At 40.3% G+C, this 24,001-nt stretch overlaps 1 protein-coding gene across 7 annotated transcripts in view; it reads left to right on the top strand.

The window, feature by feature from the left end:
* RHOBTB1 (Rho related BTB domain containing 1) overlaps nucleotides 1-20,994 on the top strand; it is a 114,033-nt gene extending 93,039 nt beyond the window's left edge. For 3 of the 7 annotated variants that reach the window (XM_033130677.1, XM_033130680.1, XM_033130681.1), the window contains 7 exons: nucleotides 917-1,102; nucleotides 3,655-4,634; nucleotides 6,313-6,431; nucleotides 12,360-12,510; nucleotides 15,420-15,508; nucleotides 18,148-18,253; nucleotides 18,794-20,994. In XM_033130677.1, the coding sequence (XP_032986568.1) occupies nucleotides 917-1,102; nucleotides 3,655-4,634; nucleotides 6,313-6,431; nucleotides 12,360-12,510; nucleotides 15,420-15,508; nucleotides 18,148-18,253; nucleotides 18,794-18,963 (1,801 nt within the window). In that variant the 3' untranslated portion in view covers nucleotides 18,964-20,994. The remainder of the gene's footprint in view (nucleotides 1-916; nucleotides 1,103-3,654; nucleotides 4,635-6,312; nucleotides 6,432-12,359; nucleotides 12,511-15,419; nucleotides 15,509-18,147; nucleotides 18,254-18,793) is intronic. The other 4 variants (XM_033130679.1, XM_033130676.1, XM_033130682.1 and 1 more) reach the window with 2 other exon arrangements.
* The last annotated feature ends 3,007 nt before the right edge of the window (nucleotides 20,995-24,001 follow it).

The raw sequence follows: 24,001 nt of genomic DNA, 5'->3' as shown, positions 1-24,001 counted from the left end.
TCAATGTTTCAAAGTCATCATTCAGCATATTTTAACCTAGAAGCATGGTTGATAATTCTGATTGAAGATACCATTTAGCAGCTATCTGTCAAACACCATAATTGAACAACTGTTTTGTAAAACAGTACTTTGGCTTCTGGAATGGTAAGTTATGATACAAAAATGGAAGATCTTTATGTCAAAATTGACTATAAAGCAATTTTTATTTTCCCCATATACCTGCCATGTGTCATCAATAACATTCAAGAAATCTGCTTCCAACATCGTTTCATGTAATTAGCCACCCATATAATTCTTGCTAGTTTTATGTTAAATAGTACCTTCTTGCCTTGTACCTAGTAAACAGTCAAAATTCCTGCAAATTCAGAAACAGATAAGTGGTTGTGCTCTCTACATGTGTGCTTAAGTGGGAAGAAGGGTAGAAATCCTTCTGTGTATTTGCCGACCTTGTACAGCAAATACCTGTCACATTGTCAGTAATGTTGAAACTGTTTCCTTGATCTCATTCGGTTGAGTCATCATCACCTTTATGTTTAAACTGGTAAAAGACAGTTTGTATTATTTTCTTTTATCTTGGAACTATTTCTTGTGATGAACAGAAATAGTTCAGCATGTTGTGGTTCCAGGACTGAGTCAAGTTTGGGTCACCATCTATCCTGTAAAATAGCTTCCTTGGAAACTTTTCAATGCAGAGGCATTCTGCAGTGCAATATGGAAATGAACTCAAGCTGTGTTGGTGCTGGAATGTGGGAACTTATCAGGCTGTTTGCATGACTCTGAGATGTACTTTAATATCTAGGCTTTTTTTTTTCAATTGTGACATGATAATTGGCATTAGATGGATGGGAGAGGGGAGGAAATATAATGATAAAAAAGATTAAAAGGTATCATAGCTTTTCCTGTGATTTCCTTTTAGGTCTGATGTCGTGGTCCTCTGTTTTTCAATTGCTAATCCCAATTCCCTAAATCATGTGAAAACCATGTGGTATCAAGAAATCAAGCACTTTTGCCCGCGCACACCTGTTGTCCTAGTTGGCTGCCAGCTAGATCTCCGCTATGCTGATCTCGAAGCTGTTAATCGAGCCAGACGCCCTTTAGCAAGGTAAGCCAAGGGATTCAGTGTTTCGCTGTGCTGGCCAAATTAAAATTTAGAGATAGCAGATGTCTCTGTAGCCTAGAGTTCTGTTCTGCAATGGTCCTGGGACCCCATCAACCTGCCATATGTTTTCAGTTAGCTTATTCATCATGAGGGGGCATGTCCTGAACGCTTCTCATGCTCACCATCACCTCTTAGGTAGGGACCCATTTTTCTAAATGGTTGACCAGTGCTTGAAGTGAATTCTCTAACTGTGACATGGTGTGTGGAAAAGTGCTTTGAAACTTGTAAAATATTAGACAAAACTTAGCGACTCATCTTGAAATTATGATTGTTATAATAAAGTTAACTAACATTCAGTATGATCAGCCACAATATTTGGCCCCAGGAACATCAGGGTCCTACAAACACGCATATCCAAGTGTTCTTAATCTTCTCATTTTCCTCAATCCAATGTCTGAGAGTATTTCATTCCCCAAATGACAATGTCCAACTTTAACAAATCATATAGATCTATAGTTGCAAAATAACACCATTGTTTTTTAAATGTCTCTAGTGGTTATATTTTTAAAGGGTCACAAGTTTAAAACTCAACTCAAAGGAGGATTTTTTTTCACCCTATATAAAATGTGGATACCGATTGGGGAGGGGGAGTAAAAGTTTTACAAACCTATGCTCCCTCAATATTCCCTCAAAATAATTTTATACATGTTTAACTATATGTTTTGCTGAGAAGCATGCTGATATTGATACCGTCCTTCAATGTTTGCTCTAGGCTTCGTGCAGAATTTTACAACTTTTTATACTCTCACAGCACAAGCAAATGGTACTTTGTTTAGACAATTTACGAGATTCTAGGTACATTTTAGATACATTTTCTGGAAACATTTCATGTTCATTTTTCATGATCCTTCTAGCCTTAAATACATGGACTAGGAATTGAATATGTGAATGAGATACCAGCCTAGGCCTCAAAGCTTTCTGTATAAAAGAATAGGTTAAAATGATCAGGCCTCACCACCATAGACATGTGGGGGGCTGGAGGAAAGTCACAGAGCTCTAGAGGACAGTGGAGGGGGCAGGGCCTTCTCTAGAAGGGTTCTGAGAGTTCATAAAGGATATGGTATTTGAGCTGAACCTTGAAAAGTTTCATCAGTTAGTGGTTTTCAAGTCAGTCCCAGGAACAAGGAGCAGCACAAAATGCCCACAGGAGCAAGCCTGGAAGTTAAACTTTCTTCCCTATATTTCCTTTCCACCTTTGTAAAACTCTTCAGTTTTTCCTCTTTTCAATCCAGGTCTTCAAATCTGAATTCTACCCAGTATTATTTCTCCTAAGACCAGTGCCTATCACACACATTCCCTTTGGTCTCAAAAACCAAATACTTACTTAGAAAGATCAGTTCCTAAGAGGATGTTTTAGAATCAAGTATGTGTTTGTGAAGAGGGTAACAGCAGAGCACATCTTACCTATGTTCTGGAATCTGCTGTGTCTTTACCCTAGTTACGTTACAATGACAGCACTATTCAGCTTGTATTACTTCCAAAGGTTTGACCTCCTTGGGTTTGATTAGATTGTAAATGGGGCTTTTGTGCCAGCCTAAAGGATGTAGACTATTCTGTGAGCATTGTGGAACCAGAGGACATTTTTTTTTTTTAAAGAATTGTGGTTAAGTCACACTTGTGTTATACAATGATTTTTCATGCAGCAGTGATAAATGTGGTCTAAAATGTGGACATTCTGAAGAAAGACCCATTAAGGGGCTAATGCACTAGTCCAAGCAAAAGATGATGAGTTTTTGACTGAAGACAGTGAAAGAAAAGAGAAGGGGAAAGACACGAAAGAAGATTCACAAATCTAATAAAGGAGGTTTATTGAGCTGTTCAATGTGCACCATTTAACTAGTCTAGAACTAGGGAGTTCTAGACTCTTAACAGCTTAGTAGAGGTCTCTCAGCAAGTTGCCAATGTGACCTTAGGCAAACCCTTTAAATTCTCTTCCTCAGTTTCTTCAGAATGTAGAACAAAAATAACACCCATAGGGTTATTGGGAGGTTCAAATGAGAAAACGAACGTGGATTCATTTTAAAGTTATAAAGCAAAATTTAAGCATAAAATGAAGAAGAAGAAGATAATGATGGTGGCAGTATTGATGATAAGAGCTAACACGCATCAGGCATAGTGGGTCAGGTACTATGCTAAGCATATTATCACATTTAAACCTCCCAACAGTCCTTTAAGATGTAGGTACTCATTATTGCTATTCCTCTTTCACAGAGGTAAAAACAGAGACTTGAAGAGGTTAAGTAACTTGCCCAGGACGAAAAGCTAATAAACGGCTGATGTTTGTGGTTACTACTGAAAGCATTTATTTTTTCTGTAGTCAGAAGTCCTTTATATTTGAAAGACTTGAGGTTGGTGGGAGATTTTTCAAGAGCCTTATTTAAAACCTGAATAGGATTTTAAACGTACAATCCAATTAGGTACTTAGGTAGACCCCGGTTACTAAATTTTTCCCGAAAAATAAGGCTGATCATAATTTTTTAAATATCTTATTTCAGGCCCATAAAGAGAGGGGATATTCTGCCCCCTGAAAAAGGCCGTGAGGTTGCAAAGGAACTTGGCATACCGTACTATGAAACAAGTGTATTTGACCAGTTTGGAGTCAAGGATGTGTTTGACAATGCAATCCGAGCAGCACTGATTGCCCGCCGGCACCTACAGTTCTGGAAATCTCACTTAAAGAAAGTTCAGAAACCTTTGCTTCAGGCACCATTCCTACCTCCCAAGGCCCCTCCACCGGTCATCAAAGTTCCAGAATGTCCCTCCACGGGGACAAACGAAGCTGCCTGTCTGCTGGACAATCCTCTGTGTGCCGATGTCCTGTTCATCCTTCAGGACCAGGAGCACATCTTTGCACACCGAATTTACCTCGCTACCTCTTCTTCCAAATTTTATGATCTTTTCTTATTGGAATGTGAAGAAACCCCAAATTGGAGCGAAGGCGCTTGTGAGATGGAGAGGCAGAGCAGGGATTTCCAGGGGCAGGCACTGAGTGTTGACCCAGATGAGGAAAGGGAGGAGGGCACCCCAAGGACACCTCAGGCTGATCTGTGGGAGCCCTCAAGCCAGAACCCATCCCAACAGGAGATGCTGGGGCTGGAAGCTGAGGGCTCCGGCCCAGAGACGCAGACTCTGTCAGGCTGGAGTAAGGGCTTCGTTGGCATGCACAGGGAAATGCAAGTCAATCCCATCTCAAAGCGTGTGGGCCCCGTGACTGTGGTCCAGATGGACGCCTCCGTCCAACCAGGCCCCTTCCGGACCCTGCTCCAGTTTCTTTATACCGGGCAGCTGGATGAAAAGGAAAAGGATTTGGTGGGCCTGGCTCAGATCGCCGAACTCCTGGAGATGTTTGACTTGAGGATGATGGTGGAAAACATCATGAACAAGGAAGCTTTCATGAACCAGGAGATTACAAAAGCATTTCACGTCAGGAAGGCCAATCGGATAAAGGAGTGTCTCAGCAAGGGGACGTTCTCAGGTGAGTGGGTCTGACTGCCAAGTCATGGATACCTTTGGTGTGTTGTATCAAACCTTAGCAGACATGAGCAAGGGAAAGGATAACTGCCACTAACATGTATAAGTACTTATTTTTTCCCATATACTTAAGTTACACGTATTTGTGTATTTAATTCTCATCAGACTTAAGGGCTAAATATTATCTCTATTTTGCAGATGGGGAAACTGAGAGACAGACAGGTTAGGTAACATGTGCATGGCTACACAGGCAGTAAATGGGAGAGCCAGGCGTTGAACCCAGGCTTCCCTCTCAAGTACCATAGTATCACAGTGCTGCCAAGGATAGGTCAGCTTACCCCCAAGCCTGAGCCAGTCAGCTTAATGCTTAGAGTGTCCCTTGGGGATCCCTGCCCTGACCAAGTCTGTTGTCCACTGGCTCTTCAGCAATTACCCATGACAAAAATCTGTGACCTCAGGTCCGGAGGCCACCGAAATCCTTAAGGCAATTTTGGTGACCCTCTGCATTCCCTTCAGGGGTGCCTTATCTCTTTCCATCCCCTCTCCTTTTTTGTTCTCACACTCCTTTCTATATTTTCCTTGTTCCGTCTTTGTCTTTGATAACTATGCCATAAGCTGCCCACAGTATCTTTATGTAATTGCTTCAGCAATTACATTGGACACTGCTGGCCTGCATCCAAGACAGGTTACAGACCCATGCTTGTACTGTCTTACACGCTTGTACTATTTTTGTTCTGAAGTTGTGCTCTGAGCGTGTGCGAGTGTGTTTGTGGGTGTGTGTGCGTATGTGTGATTATAAAAATTTGACTTCCTGACTTCTGTTTATATGGATACTTTTATTTTTGTCTTTATCTTTCCTAATGCCTAGCAGGGTAATACACCTTTAGTAAGTAGTTACTGAGTCTGTTCATAAATGTTAAAGCTTATGAGTAATACTTACTCCAAACATTGACCATCATGGTATAGAAGCAGTCTTAAAAGTTAATGGAAAAAAAACGATACAAACCTGAAGCAAATTACACAGTGGACCTTAAGTTGATGAAATCTCCCTGTCCTTACTACAGAAGCATAATAACCAAATACAGTGTGAGAGCCGCAATTGGATTCTGTTTAAGAAAAAAAAAAAAAAAAGCTATAAAATACAGTTTAGGGATAATTGGAATTTTTTAATATAAACTAGATAGTGGATGATATTAGGGAATTATTGTTAATTTTCTTAGGAGTAATTATGGTATAGTTACCAAGGAGAATGTTCTTACTTTTAGAAAACTCTTAATAAAGTAGTTAAGAATGAAGTGCAATGTTATCTGTTAAAAAATGTCTACACATATATAAATATATGGCTAAAGCAAACATGACAAAATATTAACAATGTGATAAATGAGTTATCATTGTAGTATTCTTTCTATTGTTCTGTATGTTTGAAATTGTTCATAACAGGGAAGAAGAAAATATTTCTCTGAACCTTATGGTTCAGAGAATTTATGTTGTGATCCGATGTGTAATTTTAAATGCTTAATCCTTGGAGAAAATGGAGGGAATTGGGTGTGCCAGGATGGGAGTTGACACAAAATCAGTAAGTAAAGATATGGAAGAGAAAGTACAAGAGACGTAGATTGATGAATACGGGCAGAACTCTCGGCGAGGCTGCTCATGGTGGTCTTTCCTTAATCCTTGGGCAGATGTGACATTTAAGTTGGATGATGGTGCCATCAGTGCCCACAAACCGCTGCTGATCTGTAGCTGCAAGTGGATGGCTGCCATGTTTGGGGGGTCGTTTGTGGAAAGCGCCAACAGTGAGGTATGTGCCTTCTGAAAAGCCTAAAGGGTATCTTAATAAATGTGTCTGTGTATTTGCATAAAGCGTTTTATTAGCCAGATGACTTCAATTCTTTAACTACTTCCATGAAATAGCTTGAGTGTCAGGTCACCCTCTTCTAATGCTGCAATTATGAATAGCCTTTATTTATTATTCACTGGTTATGTGTAAGAACCTAAGTGCTTTACGTGTAGAGTATCCTTTCATCCCCACAGCTCTCCTCTTCTCTGAAAACATGACCAGCTATACCTTTTAAAAAATGTCACCGGGCAACATACTATCAAAAGCACACACAAGAGAGGCAGAGGCTATCTTCCAGGAGTTGAAGAGAGCAAAATGTTTCTTCAGTCACGTACATCCTAGGCTCAGCTCTGGTTCTAACCAGATGCGGGACCTTAAGAAGCCATCTCCTTGTGCCTCAATTTTTTCATCTGCAAGATGAGAGATGCACTAGGTTGCCCTTGAGGTCCCCTTGCACTACAACACTCCCTGAGACTCTGCCCTAATTTGCCTTCGCTGAGGGTTTGTTAAAGGTTGGGGATACAGTAACGGAACAAATGGTTACTCCTCTGAACACACCTCTCAAAGTTCTTAGGTCTACCGGAAGCCTCTGTGTTCCTTGTCTCCAAAGGAGGGATACTCAGTGCAGAGCAAGCTGTATCTTGGAAAGCCTATATCTTCATCTTTTTATAAACTGTTAGAAAAGAAAAATTCCATTCAAGCACTTCTAACTTTAGTGTAGAGGTGAACCAGCATTTTTGTTGAGTTTTGCAAGTATTTTTTGACCATCTTTGGGAAAAAAAAAAAACCATGGGGACACCCCATCAAGTTTATTGTCCTAGGAGGCTTATTTTGCTCATCTCAGCACCTTTCCAAATTTTTAAGAGAAATACAGAAAACAATGGCTAACTTTTTGAAAGGGGCGCTCACACCAGAAATCTGAGCACTCCCATTGTGACCCAGCAGTCTGCATTTGCATCCCCAAAGAGGGAAATGGAATCCTAGAATCACAAGCCAGGGATGGCTAAGGCTGTGGAGATCACTCTGGCCACCCTCCTACTTCCAGAACAAACTGCAGCTGCTCCTAAACCAACCCCCAGCAAAAGGCTTTCTACTGTTTGGGGAAAAGATGTTGGAAATATCCTGATGACCCCTTCTGGTGTCTACCAGCCTTTATAAATCAGGAGGTCCTCACTTCTAACCAAATGTAGTCTTTCCTGTCATCAAAGGTGTCTTGAAGAGTTGTCACTGAGACTACTACAGCTTGTGAAGGCTGTCCAGCTGGGGCTCAACCCTCAGCTCTCCTACATACAATCTGTGTGGCTTGGGCAAGGGACCACCTTTCTGAATTCCCATTTCCCCTTCTGAAAAACACGATAACTGCCCACGGTGTGGTTGTGAGGTGTAAGAGTCAGAACTTGCAAAGCACCTCATAAACATTACATAAATGGTAGCTGTCGGCTTTATTTTGATGTCGGCAGTATTAATGATATTCTTTGCCTCTTACTTCCAAAAAAATGTGAGGAAGCCACCAATTAATAAAACTTCATGCAAATGGCATTTCACTGACTCCAATAATCTCGAGAGAAAGAGCGCAGAGGCTTGCTGCCCTTCTTTTTCCAGCTCACTGAAAGGTGTGCTGAGGGTACTGCAGAGGCCCTGCGATTAACCCAGCAGAGAGGAGTTGATCAAGGTCAGGAACCCAGGCCCAAAGGGACGCTGTCAGAGCTGACCTCGCAAATGCTAATCCCCTTTATCCCTTCCCAGAATGGACTGTAATTGTCTCCAGATTAAAATGTGCAGGAGACATGACCGAAACAAAACCTTGGCAGCGATTGTGAATGCACAGGTATATGTTTCACAGCCTCTCCTGGAGGTGTCCACCTGTGGAGCACTCCCCCATAAAAGACGAACGAGGTCACTCACCACTTAGAGCTGTAGATAAGGTTCATAATAGGTAAGTATAGATTCAACCCAGCTCAATAGACAAAGACCATGGAACCAAGCAACCGAAAGTCTGTGCCAAAACTTCTCTAGGCAATATATGAAGAATGCCATGAGCAGTTTACATTCCTGCCCTCTCCTGCTCCTTCTCTTTATTTCCAGTATAGACTATAATAGTTCTGTAGTTTTGAACTCTAATTTCAGCTTGACCTTGGGCAAGCGACCGACCCTCTCTAAACCTGTGTCCTCATCTATAAAATGGGGATGAGAGAACCTTCTTCAAAGGGCACGTAAGTCATGAAAGTACATGTGTAAGGCATCAAATTTGGTGCCTAGAACACAGAAATGCTCATGAAGTGTGAGTGACTATTATCCTAGAGGACTCTTGTTAAATTCTTTCCAATGAAGAGTTAAGGATCTTTGTGCCCTGGAAGGCCTAAGTCAAAGCCCCCAGTTCCCTTCCCAAACTTGCAAAGCTTGGTAGGAGAGGTTATGGGGGTAGGAAAGAACACTCAACCACTCAGTAAATGCTCCAGGCTCATATTTGCACTTGGGCTTTGTCCTTTCTAAGCCACCTTTTAACTCTATTTTCTCTTGTGAATATCTGATTCCCCCACAAAATTCAGCCTATTTATTTTCACATTAATCGAATTCACCTGTGTATCCAGAAAAGAATAAAATATGCCCACTGATGTTACTTTAACATTAGTCATCATTTCATATTTAAGAAGACACTATTTCACTTGTATTTTTCTCATTACTTTTTATATAGCAGTAAGCATAATTCTCTCCCCAGAGGTGCTCAGCAAGTGGTTCATTAAAAATGCATGCCGGGGTTGTAGTAAGCTGTGCTCTGGGTCTAGAATCCTTTCTCATTCTCTGGTAGACCATCTCTAATTATAAGCCTAATAGTCTGAGCTGATCTTGGCAATTAAAATTTTAAACCAACTAAATTGGAATATGGGACGTTGTTTAGGTAGCATTATATTCTCCTTTATTACTCTTTTTTTTTTTTTTCCTAAGCTACATCCAGCAGGTAGGATGCAAATTCTTAATTCCATTTCTTATGTAGCTTTATTTATCATGTTTTTAAAACTTCTATAAAATTGTCTCTCCATAGTTATACAGTTAATTATGAATGCTGAAATCACAGAAACAGATTTAAAAAAAAAAAAAACCATGGGAAAAAAATAATGTATGTTCTGAAAGTGTTTTTAGTTTATTCTCATTTGCTCGTTACTTCTACAAGTCCCAACATTATTTGCCAAAAAGAGCCATCGCTTCAAAAAAATATTGGCATCATTAGCAAGAAGGAAGCAGCAGGTCACGAATGATTACAAATGTCAGAACCCTCCAGACATTGAGAGTATTGGGGTAGGGCTGCTTGCTGGAATATGTCATCTCCTACTGCTAGAAACAACTTTTTTTTTTAATTTAGAATGTCCATTTTGCCATGACTTAGAACACACTCTTATCAAAACATGCTAATTAATCTGAATATCATCAAAATCCATGATCTCAGTCAAGAAGAAAAAGCTTTAAATGTCATCTATTCCGAATCCCTCCCATGTAACAGATGAGGAAACTGAGTCATAGAGAGTGAATGATTTTTCAAATGTCACACAGCATTTTCGTCGCCTTCCTGGGCCTGCCCCAGCCTCTTGCCCTGTCCTTGAAGCCCTTATTTTCAGAAACAGCAGACATCTCCATCTCTGCGAGAACAGGTGTTCACAGGAAGCTCTGGGACTTTTATATTTATCTTCATTGACACTTTATAGCACTTTATAAAATGTACATGGTGCTTTCATTATCAAAATTGTTCAAATTTTAAACTTTCACAACTTAATTAACCTTCGATTATCTAGAAAACTGTAGCAATCCAAACATCATTCCGGCGAAATGAAGTTTTGCCATGTGCTCGTACACATAGAAATAAGTTTATGTGGGTATCTATAAATAAATGGATGTGTATATAAACATAGATGTAAGTAAGCATATGCACAAATACAATCAGTGTTAGATTCACAGGAATAGCAACTAATTACAGTACAATGGCTTCTTTATTTTAAAATAATGTTAGTAATAGTTTCTACTTGCTAAGTTCTAGCTACGTATTGCAGAGTTTGTGCTAAAAACTTGAAATGGCCACACTTGCCAAATCATTGATGGTAACAATTCATGCACCTTCTTTCTGGAATCATCATTGTTTTCATTGACTATATTTGAAGGGGGAGTAATTTTCTTAATACGTCTAGGAATTTTTCTAGGCATTTCCTTTGATATATTAAGGGAAGGCTCTGTCTGAAAGCATATGCCCATCTGAGGTAGCTGGTGGCTGTGCAGGGGAATAGTGTAGAAATTTGTTATAGCTTAAGCAATTCTGGACCCACACCACTAGAATGCATTGGCCATGAGCCCTGTATTATGGATGGATGGATAGATAGATAGATAGATAGATAGATAGATAGATAGATAGATAGATAGATAGATAGGTGATACATAGATAGATGATAGATAGATAGATAGATAATAGATACAAATATATAGATTTATATAAATATCGAGAGATTAGCTATATAATATAAATGCAATCATATATAATTATAGATGTATATCTTTATATGGTGTGTAGAGGTTTATCAAATACCAGAATTAAGACGTTTACAACCTCTCATCCTTTTGAACTTAGAAATCTAATTCTTAAAAGCTATTAATGAAATATGGTGCTTTATTGTACTGTAAGCCAAATCTTTGCTTCTTTGCCACGAAAGGTTGCTATTAGATTGGCGTAAAAGTAAATATGGTTTAAAATGTTAAAAATAATTGCAAAAACTGCAATAACTTTTGCACCAACCTAACAGTACTGCACAGAAATTCTGAACATAGACTTTGGAATTATTCTCCCTGGATTCAAATCCCAGTCACCACTGACTAGCTGTGTGACCTTGGATATGGAACTTAACCTCCCTGAACCTCAATTTCCTTATCGGTAAAGTGGCAAAATTAATCACTTCCCCCTAGGATCAAATTACTAGATAATGTGTATGGAAAGCTTAGCACAGTATCTTGTACGTACATAGGAGGCTTTCAATTAATGTTAGTTTTTATAATCATCATCGTTTCAATAGCAAACACCAGCGGCATCATTCTATACTACATCAGGGCCCATTTCAGGGAGTAGTTAGAGACCTACAATGAAGAGTAGCTGCTGTACAGTATACATCCCCATGGATCCATGCCCAGCCATCCAGAACTCCCTGGCTCTCTAGCAAATTCCAGCAACCACTACAGGTACTCAGGAGGAAGATGAGGGGAGAATGCACCATAGCCAACCAACTACTCCCCCAGAAATCCCAGGCAAGGGACTTCTCTGCATTCTCTCAATCTACTGATGCCTGATAGTGATCCAGTATTTCTGAACCTGTGTTGTTGTGCCATAGGAAAAATGATGAAGTGTGTATATCGTATTAGCATATATTGACAGGATGGTGGAATCAAGCCAGTCACTGTGGCAACTAGGGTGGCTATGCATCCTCTGTTTTGACATCTTAGAGAGCTGGGCTCTATCATGTGTCAGCAACAGTGTGCTTTGCAGCTCTCCCTAACACCTGTCATGTTGCTAGGAGATTTCTTTCACCACAATAGAGTATTATAAGGTACTTGGCAAGGAGGGACTATAATGTCATCATACATTTACAGCCCATTTGTCTGATTTATAAGTCCAAATAGCCATTTAAAAATTCCAAATCAGGCTTTGTCAGGCAGCCCCACTCTTTTGTCATCTACAAATCAAACTGTTATGTTTAAAGCCATAAATAGTGAATGGCTTCTATACACAGTCTCAAAGCAGGTGTTCCAGACTCACCAATATTGAATCACACAGTTGGAATATTTATAAGCAGGATAGCCTGAAAATATGCCCACTGCTTTCTTCATCAGAACTTAGCTTTTCAAATAACATTTCAGGTGTATCTCCCGAACATAAACAAGATGTCAATGCAGGCGGTATTGGATTATCTCTATACCAAGCAGTTGTCACCTAACTTGGACCTGGACCCACTGGAATTAATTGCTTTGGCAAACAGATTTTGCCTGCCACACTTGGTCGCACTTGCAGGTAAGGCTGATGACTCAGGGCCATGCAGTGTCTGACTGTCAATTGATCAAAATCCCATTTAAACAAAAATAAGAGTTCCAGGGAATAAAAATCAATTTTTTATCACTCAATATAGAACTGTCTTGTGCAGGATGATATGAACGGATCAAATGTATCCAACAGCCCAATTCAATTCAACAAATATTTCCTAAGCACCTTCTTTGTGGTAAGCGCTGTTAGGTGATACAATATAAAGATGGGTAATACGTGGATCCGGCCCTGCAGGCCCAGGCTGTACGCACTCGGCCTTATGTGTGGACCACGGAATTTGAAATAAAACTACCATGTCCATGTGATCCCCATTATGTGTGCTCAGACATAGTCTTTAAGAAAGAGTCAATAGGAGGCAGTGGTTAAGAACACAGATTACACGGTCAGATTGCTTGGGTTCCAATTTTGACTTCACCATTTACCAACTGGATGACCTCACACTTGACTTAACCACTCTGTGTCTCATCTGTGTCTTCACTTTCACTCTCTTTAAAATGGGGATAATAGTATTCTATCACAGAGCTGTTATAAGGACTAAAGAGTTAAGAGTTTATATATATATATATATATATATATATATATATATATATATATATATATATATATATATATATTCCTAGAACAGTGTCTGGCACGTAGTCAGCATTATGTAAGTGGTTTTCTTAAAGTTATTTTAGAAAATGTTCTGACATTGTCAAGATCATTTTGGGAGAAAGTAAAAAAAAAGGGACACTTGGCTTAACTTCACAAAATCTTATCATCATTTCTAGACTTGTTCAGTTGGTAAGCTGAAGCAGGTCTAAATAGAATATATGCATTCAAATACTTTTTTTTTTTAATTTAAACCTCCAGCCTCATTTACCAGCAGTGTCAATCAGCAATCTATGTGTTTATCACTATGTTGCGTTGACTCCTGTTAATGGCGAAAGCAGAGAGAGTGCCTGTTTTGTTCACTGGCCTATCGTCTGCACACAGAAAAGTACACGAGCATATCAGGTTCTCAGTAAATATTCACTGAATCATTAAATGAATTAAAATGAATGCATGAACAGACGAACCAGTCATATCTGTGCTTGACTCTCTGTCAATGTCTTTAGAAAAAAGATTTATTTCTCCAGGTTTCTACTTGACTCAACCAACAGGAAATCAAAGTTCTCCCCTCGCCTTCCACCTTCCCCGACTAGATAGCAAGAGATAGTTGAAGCATTGCCATCTGATTTTTTTTAAAACTGTTTTTATCTAATACACCTGAAGTCATAGATCCAAATGAGTACACATTGCCTTTTAAATATTACGTCTCGGAGGCTACAATGGGCATTTCTTATTTCCAGAAGTGTCAGTTCCAAACCATTTGACTACTCACAGTTTTTAGAAGTATTTGTCCTTTGAGGATAAATTTGATCTTTTTTGAAATAGTCAAAAGTAATTTGGAGCCAAAGTTGTTGAACAAGGTGTGTCATTTTGAAGGAGTGTCATTTTGGCTTAAACATTAAGTACGGTGATGAAAACATGGGACTGATTTCTCCATGGAAGAAACTGACCCAAAAAAACCTTGTGTGAACTACAGATTTCTCTGTATGTTGGTGTTATTAAATGCTGTGATAACTGTTATAATTATTTAATATATGGCTTCCTAAGAGGATTGCTTTAATCATTTATAGTGTTTGCTTTGTACAATGTAGTGTAAGTATAGAGTGTTCAGAACATAGTGTTTACAAATCAGTTTCTGGGGTGAAAATGCTTTGCAAGCCAAAGTGTCGAATGAATATCAAGAAATAGTGCAGTTACCTAAAATTAAAAAGCCCAATAACTTTTCTGGGAAATTGAGTTTCAAACAGCACTTGTTTGTCAATCCAGCTGAGGAAGGGTTTACCAAAGAAACCATTCAAATCTGGATACCTTATTGACCAGCGAGAGGCATATTGCCTAACAAATGTGTAGAGCTAGAGCAGAAATAAGAATGATTTGGACAGTATATTGGATTAGAAGAACAGGTACAATGATAGAGATGAAAAAAGAATACAGCAACTCACGGAGCTAGAAATGCAGGGATTAGACTACTCATGCGTGTCAACCCCAGAGGCAGGTGACAGCCCAAATAGGAGAAAGACAACCGAGGCTCAGAACCACAATTTAAATTCAGCTTAGAAGCCTTGGACACAGCTCCCAGGCAAAAACGGCTTTCTCAACTGGATTTGTGCTCCTTCTGGCTGACGGTCTCCCCAGATGTTGGAATCTAAGAGGTTGAACAATATGTCTCCCGTCTGCAGCTGTTGAGACAGACGTATGCATTCACACTATTAATTTCTCATATGGATTCGTTCCTGTCACTCAGTCTCTCCACTGTCGGAGAGTGTTGAGATTTGGAGTGAAGTGAGTGGGGCAACTGTCAAACAGGAAGATACTAGAGAGTCTAGAGGATTCTAGGAAGGTGCTGGACTGTCTAGAGCTGTACTGTCCAACAGACCATTCTGCAGTGATGGAAACATTCTGTGTCTGCCTTGTCCAAATGGGGTTATTGGGCCCTTAAATGTTGCTAGTGTGGCTAAGGACCTGAATTTTTATTCAAGTGTAAATTCACTTAAGTAAATAGTCTCATATGGCCAGTAGGTACCATAAGGGACAGTGAAGATCTGGGGGACTCTGGCTATTGCAGAAGTGATAACAAGTGTCCCCAGAGCTGTTGGTGCAATGGCTGGAGACCAAAACTCTCTGTACTGAAAGGCTATTACACTTCAGAACAGGCCTTAGATTCGATTTGGGTGGCTGCCAGAGCTGTGTCCCATACTTTCTCCCCTCTGGGGTGACCAGACCCTTAGGGCAAGATGTCTGGCTTGGAGAGGACAATTTGACTTTCTCCTACTCCCTCCCTTCCGCAGAGCAGCACGCCGTTCAGGAGCTGACCAAGGCCGCCATGAGTGGCGTCGGCATTGATGGAGAAGTGCTCTCTTATTTGGAGTTGGCCCAGGTTTGTAACAGTTTGCTTTTTACCTTTTAAGTGTGTTCAACCAGTTCATTTAATGCTGATAAAACATTCCACTGTTGCATCTGTCTAAATAAAGATGTCACCATTGAGTCACAGAGGCCCCCTGTGAACACTGAGAAGATCTGAGAGTTTTACGTTTCATGCACTATACACCCTGCCGCGGTCCGTTTGAAAAAACAACAAGGACCTCACCCCCACACCAGCCCCATTGTCCCCTGAGGCACCAGCTTCAGAGGTGGGAGAACAACGTGGGGCACCCTAGCGGAAGGTTTTGTCTCTCCCTTTTTAAATTCTTAGACATGTGTTGGCCAAGATCAGACAGTTTCTAGAATTCCATGAAGTCCTGTTAGGCCCCACTGCCGCTCTCCTCGGGTTTTCAAAAATCAGTATTTGTTAATATTGATATTGTGATTCTATAATCCCAATATACCACTTGCATTATTCTTGTAGAGAGTGTCCAAGATGCAGCTTCAGCTTTGTAACTGAATACCTTACTCAAGGCACAAAGCTAAACTCTGCCTCAATTTCCTCATTCGTAAGAAATGGGGATGGTGATTCATGCCCAATCAGCCTTATAAATTATTGCGAGAATCAAGTGGGAGAGAATGTTCAAGAAACAGCATTTAAGAGTGGAAGCCCTCCCATAATGCAAGGCACATACTCATATGTGGGATTATCTAGTCCGTGGCACAGACTTATTGGCAATGTGTTTACACTCTGAAAGAACTAAGGACAAATTCTTCAGTCTTTTATTTGGCCTATTGGGTTTGGCTTTCTTTGTTCCCTCTCTCAGTTAGGGCAGTGGTTTACTAAGTCTTAAGTCAGCCAATTTAAATCGATATTTCTCAATCAAGGGAGACGAGGTAGTCTCGGGGAAATGAGGGAGGGACATAGCAGGTGTTACTCAGGCCATTCCAACTGTGGCCATTGGCAATGGCTCAGATTCAAGAAAGAAAAAGGGGAAATATGACTTTACAGAAATCCGTTCAGTCTGACTTAACTTTCAAGTGTTGGTTAGATTTTCTCTCCGAGTACCAAGTACTGCCCTAGACAAGAGGACATGAGATTCAAGTGGTGGATTCTCTGCCCTTGTGGCAATTAAAGGCAAGTGAGAGATACAGACACAGGCACCAATTAGTAGAATCCAATATGAAAAACAACCTGATAGGAGTTATAGTAAAAACTGAGAAGAGACATCAATTGCAGTAGGATCAGTAAGCTCCCATCAAAATTGATTGTCCACACTTGGAATTTGGGGTCTTTTAAAACAGGCCTGGGGGATAGTTGGTGACTTGGGCTTTGTCCAGTAAGTATTCTTCCTACAGAAGATGAAATGACCCAGAATTTCACATAGGGCCAGGCCTCTTCAGGTAATCATTTGCAGTTGTGGCTGTTTGTTTTGTGTTCCCGTGCTGTCCCCTCCCTGCCCTGCCCACACGTAAACCCAGCAAGGAAATAATATGATTACTACTAAGCTCTGACAGGCCTTGGGAGAAAGGGTTAGGATGGAATCTCCCATATCTTAGCTTATTCGTTAGACCGTAACCCAGTGGTGTGCTGGTATTTAGTAATCAGCTTGGGGACAAGTGGGTCCCTGTGCATTCTCTAATTCCCGTGGTATAAATTTCCCACCTGACCTATTTTAACAATGTGAAGTCCCTGAACTCAGAGTAGGGAATGAATACACACGCACAATTGACTTTCCTGACCAGGTAGGTATAAGCCAACTCCAGTACACCACTACCCTAATTCTAATTTCAGAAAGAAATCTAATATCAAAATAAGTTTGAAGCACCAGCTAAAATTGTCTGTGACATGGGAGTTGTGATTTTTAGAGAGTTTCTTGGGTTAGTTTCTGAGGACGTTGGCCTTCACTCAGGACAATGTGGGCCCCAGAGGAAGCCAGGCTGTAAGTTTTAGGGTTGCGCCTGATCCAAGGAGCTTCAAGAGCAGTAACAAAAGAATGGATGTCTGAGAAAGGATGCAGACAAAAAGACTGAGGGATGTGAGGAGATCTGCCAAATTTGGGGAAGGAATGGGGGTTGTCAATATTTGAGCACTGGGTCTTTTTCAGTCACAGCTGAATCAGGGCCAGCTCCCTGAGCACCTGCTCAGAAAGGAGGGGTGGGTGTTTAGACCCCTCCCACCCTGCCCACACTGCCTGCTCTGCTTATGTAACCAAAGGACAGGTATAGGACAGGCACACATTCCACAGTCTCCCCTTTCAGATCTTTGGCCCCAGCAAGCTGAGCTCTGACATGTGACACGGAGTATTGCGTTGCCCAGGCTTCCTTAAACAGAGATGACATCGCTGCTGTGGGCTGGTGCCTTCCAGAGGCCACAGTCACTTATCACTAGAGGGCCAGCTGGTGGGGGAAGGTGGGAGGGCAAGGCATACTTTGAACTCCTGATCTGTTACTATGATTATTTTTGGTGCACCTATCACAGGGGATAAAGGAGTGGTGTGCCAAATGCTATACTTGGCTGGAATAAGAACCATAGCCAAAGTCAAAACAAGATGTTTACTGAGTTAGTATATGGGCCCTTAATTTTCTCACCCCTATGTGGCTTCCCCAATTTAGATAATAGAGTCTGACCCACTTTTGGTCACTTCTCTGCAGTTTCACAACGCCCACCAGTTGGCCGCCTGGTGTTTGCACCACATCTGCACCAACTACAACAGTGTTTGTTCCAAGTTCCGCAAGGAAATCAAATCAAAATCTGCAGGTGAGACTGCGGGGCTCCCCATTCATCCAGTTCTTATCACCTAACTGAAGTGTTTGCCCTCCTTGCCCTTGAGAAGGAACATGGGCAATAAGAAGGTCATGGAGAAGTCCTGGTGACTGGCTGCTGGCCACGTCCTCACGTGACATGACACGGGGATTGTAGATTGGGAATTCTCTTTGGAGAACCTCACGCTTGGGGGTTTGGGTGGGGTGGTGTTCAGGAGGCCCTGCTACAGAATATGCTGAGGTTATGGCTCAGCCTTTTCTGGGGAGGCAGGCTTAGGAGCACGCTTACACTCCAAATCAGGTGGCCCTGGGTTCAGGTTCTCTGTCCCCAGCTATATGACTTTCGGGCAAGTGACTCTACCTCTCAAAACTCCATTGTCACAATCTGCCAATGGTCCTAATCATATTCCCTGCGCATCAGGTCATTGAGAGGATATATACAATAATCATATATGTGAACATTAAACACAGAACCTAGCATGTAGAAACAATCAGTGAACAACAGGTGTGATCATCCACCCCTTTCCTTCACTAGACAACCAGGAATACTTTGAGCGCCACCGCTGGCCCCCTGTGTGGTACCTGAAAGAAGAAGACCACTACCAGCGCGTCAAAAGGGAACGAGAGAAGGAAGATATTGCACTAAATAAACATTACTCGAGACGAAAGTGGTGCTTCTGGAATTCAAGTCCAGCGGTTGCTTGAACAGGAAGAGAAAAAAAAGATCAGTAATCCGACACACCGCTTTTAAAAGCACTACTGTAAAATTAGTCTTATTATTAGAGATAAAATGTAGTTCAGGTTGCAGGCACTGATCTTCCTCCACTTCTGTGCATTTATCTTTGTTGGGATCAAAGCACAAGCTCACCATCCTTGAGCCTGGACAAAAAGGGAAATTGACGCTCACTGCATTCCTTATATGTATATTTTTTTGTTAAAAGGCTTAATAAACCTTAGTCATTATTTCATTTCTTTTTATACAAAGGAAAAAAAGAAAATCCAGCTTTCATGTTTCAAATTCCAAACTGAAAAATATTTTTATACAGTGTCTTGTATTTTGTTGAAATGAAACTACTATGTATTACTTTATTTTACAGGCCACAAATTAACCATGAAGACACCCTGTGATTCTCTGTGCCCACGTGAACGCAGAGCATTATTACATAATTAGAGTGATATCCTTTTGTTGTGAAGTAGAAGGTTGGAATGAAATTCCCCAAAGTGCAAGTTAGGGAGTGTTTAATCTTTGTTCTGCCGAATAACACTGGCATAATAATTACCAAGTCAACTCCAAGAATGTGTATTTCCAATATTTGCCGTGGAAGTGCTAGTAATTATATGGTTATATGTGCCATGTAAAATATAGTGATATCAAATCTTCTGTTGTTTCAAATGTCTAGATTCAAGAGGATAATCTTTATAATCATTAGAAGGGCTTATTAAATCCCAGCATTATTCAGGGCAAACTCACTGGTGGACCTGAATACAAAAGACAACGTAAGAGCATTGGTGTTTGGATCGCTGTGCTAGGGTTTCTGTCTCTCCTATTCCTTGATCTTGCCATGCTTCTGCATGCAGATTCTCCACTGACTTGAATCGAGTTGGGTAAGGGCAAGGGTCCCTGAACTCTATCCCACCGTCTGTAGGCTTGTTACATCTCACCACCAGAAATAAGCTTCCTCAGGTCTCTCACCTGTGGCCAACTTCACTTTATAAAACACGTTTTTAACTCTTCCCAGGGAAAATTCATATTGCTGCAGAACTAGGCTAAGGCAGACCACCCACTGCTGCTGAAATCTGGCGGGGCCTGTGAAGGCATGAAGCTGGAGGCTGGGTCGTCTGGGGTCCCTGCATTCTCCACCACAGACAGGAATCTCATTCCAAGAGTCTAGGAAATGGTGCTATTGTGAATTCATTCTGACCCTTTGTCATTCTGAGTTTTCAGTGTTAAAATAGAAAGTATTGAGCAGAGGAGCTTTCAAGAGGCAGTCAATCACTGTTCTCTGTAAATTGAAACGTTACAGCATTCATATAGAGCATTTGAAGGCCGCAGCTCCACACCTACCATGGGATCTTGTATGGTGGGGGCTCCGTTCTGTTCTGTTGGGACGTCAATTTACTAATGCTAAAAGTTGTGGATTTTTTTTTCTTCTAGCTTTCAGAAGTTGGAAAAGAGATAGTTGAGTCCCAGCTCCAATGTTGATAGTCATATACATTTGAAAATCTATCCAGATTATGGATAGGCATTTATTACTAATAGTGGAAACACACGAGATACAAGAGTTTGCAGAGGCCCAGAAATGCATCACCCTCTCATGACAAGGGAGGGAAGTAGTAGAGTAGGGACGGATGGTTATAAATGCATGTACTTTAATTCTTTTGTCAATAGGGTTGTAAATCATTAATGGAAGGAGAAAGGAGAAAGATTGAGAAGATAAATGTCAAGATTCAGGAAGAATCGGCATATATCCCATCATAAAATGGTAGAAGTTGACTTTTCAGAGTGTAGTCAGAGTTGAATTTACACAACCAAAGCTCCCATTTGATTGTAATCTTGCCAAAAAGTAATGGATATATAAATGAACCTGGGTTATAAGCAATAATATCCACTAGTGTTTGTTATCAGCTACTGTGACCAAGTGGCTGGTTCATTTGGTTGATGCTGATTATGGCCTTTAACCATGGTGGTTTGTTTTTTATTCCACAAAAAGCCAATAAAATTGTTTAGCTATAAAATGCTTTCAGTTTTTTTTTAAGGGACTACCTTCATTATCATGTGTGTAATGTAAATAGCTTTTTAAAAAACTATCAAAACTTTAAAGGTGTTGAGTCATGGGTGCTTGTGTGCTCCAGTAATAAGGCAGCTTGAATGACTGTCATCTTTGTTGTTGTTTTAATTAAAGTTTATTGGGGTGACAATGGTTAGTAAAGTTACATAGGTTTCAGGTGTACAAATCTGTAATACATCATCTGTATGTCACATTGTGTGTTCACCATCCAGAGTCAGTTCTTCCATCACCATTTACCCTCATCTACCACCCCTCTCTCCCTTTACCCTCTGGTAACCACTAAACTATTGTCTATGTCAGTCAGTTTTTGTTTCTTTGTTCCTTTATCTTGTTCCTTTGTTGCTTTCAATTTTATATCCCACATATCAGTGAAATTAAAGGTTCTCGACTTTTTCTGTCTTACTTCGCTTAGCCTAGTAATCTCAAAATCCATCCATGTTGTCGCAAATGGCACTATTTCATCTTTTCTTATGGCAAAATAGTATTCCATTGTGTATATATACCACAACTTCTTTATCCAATCATCTATCAAAGGATACTTTGGTTGTTTCCATGACTGTCATCTTTGATTTTGGTATTGCCAGCTGAGATTCCAATGCCATGATGTAAATGAGGGGTCTGGTTCTTTGCTCTTAATTCTTTGCTCTTTGCTAATAATTACGTCACTAGACATGATTTAACTTTGGGAGGGGAAAAAACAGAAATGATGTCTCTACCCTAATGGGCTTATTATAATCTGGGGTTAGGCAATCTGCCAGCAGCTAAGTGGAAGGTTGCATTGGTGGGCTTATGGAAATCAGTCTTTTCTTCAGAAGGACATTTGACAAAGCCTTTGGGAAAATGTGTAAACAATTTCTGGACTTCTAGGTAGTTTAATGTCTACCCAAGCTCAGAGGGAAGAACTGTCTCCAATGAGATCTCATAGGAGGACTTTTCTGAGTGACAAGTTTCCTGAAACTCCATATGGAAAGGAGTTGACAACTATAAAAACAACTGCAGAAAAGACAACACGATTCCCAACACATTCCCGTACCTTTGCAAGGTGGGCAGTCCACACCATGGCACCTTTTCCATAATGCATACCTGTGGGATGTTACCTATAGAAAGTCTTGGTCTAACTTTCTCCTAGGGCAATGCCTGGCAAATCATGAAGGATTTCAAGAGCCCTATGTTGGCATTATAGAAACCAAAAATCCTACTGGGTTAGAGGTAACTTTCATGATGGACATTCAAGAGCATGAATCTCATGTTTCTAAGATTTTTTTCACACTTGCTCCCATTGGATGGTACATCAGTTGTCAAAATTCAGTTTTCTATCACTGTGACATTAGCTATGCATAATGAATTCTACTAATCAGAGGAAAAAACAAAGTGAATGCAAAGTGTGGAAACTACTTTGTGAGTGCAACATTTCTGAAATGAATCCTTGTCTGCAAGCTGAAGATTAACCAGACTTTTACTTGAATTGGGTTTTATACACATATACACACACATATATACATATTTACAGGGTATTTCATTGAATGCCCTAATTGGGTTCTAGTGGACAAGTAGCAATAATTCATTTCTTCTAGAAGAACTTAACCATGGTATAAAAGATAAAGTTAGAAGTTAGCCAGGGAGAATATATTTGTGTTGTGTGTGTATATTCATGTATTGTAAGTAATCAAGCAGCAGAATAATAAAGCAAAAAAAAAAAAAAAAGAAGAAGAAATTGAAAAAAAAAAAAAAGGAAGAAGGGCCACAGACCAAAGCCATGGAAGTTGAATTAAACATTCTGAGCCATAGATATACTCCCTTTTAAAATGCTAATTTATAAGATTACTCTGTATCTCATGACTTAATTTATTTTCAAGTGAAGACTTTGTCCTCTTGAATTTCAAATTAGGCAGGTGATATATGCAACATGCAAAGGCAGTAGTGTGGCAACACTGGTGACCTCCTGTAAATGCAATGCTTCTGGAGAACCAATGCTCTTCCCTTTAGCTACATTTGAAAATTCCACTCTGTGCTGACAGTACCTCTCAGTTGGGTGTTTTTACTTAAGCCATTTAGATGCAAGATTTTTCACCGGGTTCATGGGCAGATGCCTCATCAGTTAGATATTTACAGACTGTAGTCTACAAAATATGGAAATCATTTAGGAGCAGGTAACTCTTGGGTAGCAGTCAATCAATCATATAGTCACACATTCACAGACATGAAAGTGCTAGCCAGAAACAACAGTAGGAGACATGAAGTGACTTGCCAGCATCTCACTCCTGTTGCTCACCATTTCTCTAGAAACAACATTTTAGTGACATGGATTTCCACTGGAATTATGATGGAATGGGTGATACCCAATTGTGGTCCCATGGAAGGAGTATTTAAATTATGAGTCTGAGTACATTCTCAATCCCAAAGACAAGAATGGTTATATTTTACAGGCATTCCATGAGGAAAGAACTTGATTCAGTTCTCTCTGCATGGATGCCAACCGAAGTTTGTGCATTTTTCTTATTTTCTCCCAGTCTGATAAAAGAGACATCCCTTTGGTTTGATGATTCATGATAGTCTCAACTGGAGTGGCAATACCCATGGAATGTTAAGTTTCACTATTGTGTGAGAAGATACACAACCTCTCCAAAATTTAGTCATTTAAAAATTAGGAATGGGTTTCACTGAGGTTTTGATGCAGATTAAATGGGATGATTTAGGTAAAGCACTTGGCACAGTGCCTGGCACACAGTAAATGAACCTGTGTACCAAGCACGTTGACTACTACGGCAAGAAATCCAAGAGAGAGGACAATGCTACATGTTGCAAAATAGAACAATGTGGTCTGTTCCTGCCATTCTCTTAAACCAAATGCCAACCTTGCTGCTTAGTGCTTCATGCCAGTGATTAAGAATTAGAAAACAAGAGCTATGAGAAAGCAAAAGAAAACAAAAATGAAAACATAGGCTGGAGAGAAA

This window comes from Rhinolophus ferrumequinum, chromosome 16 (genome assembly GCF_004115265.2).
Source record: "Rhinolophus ferrumequinum isolate MPI-CBG mRhiFer1 chromosome 16, mRhiFer1_v1.p, whole genome shotgun sequence".
Classification (NCBI taxonomy): Eukaryota; Metazoa; Chordata; class Mammalia; order Chiroptera; family Rhinolophidae; genus Rhinolophus; species Rhinolophus ferrumequinum.
Note: the sequence above shows the minus strand (reverse complement) of the source record. Positions and strands in the feature narration are given on the sequence as shown.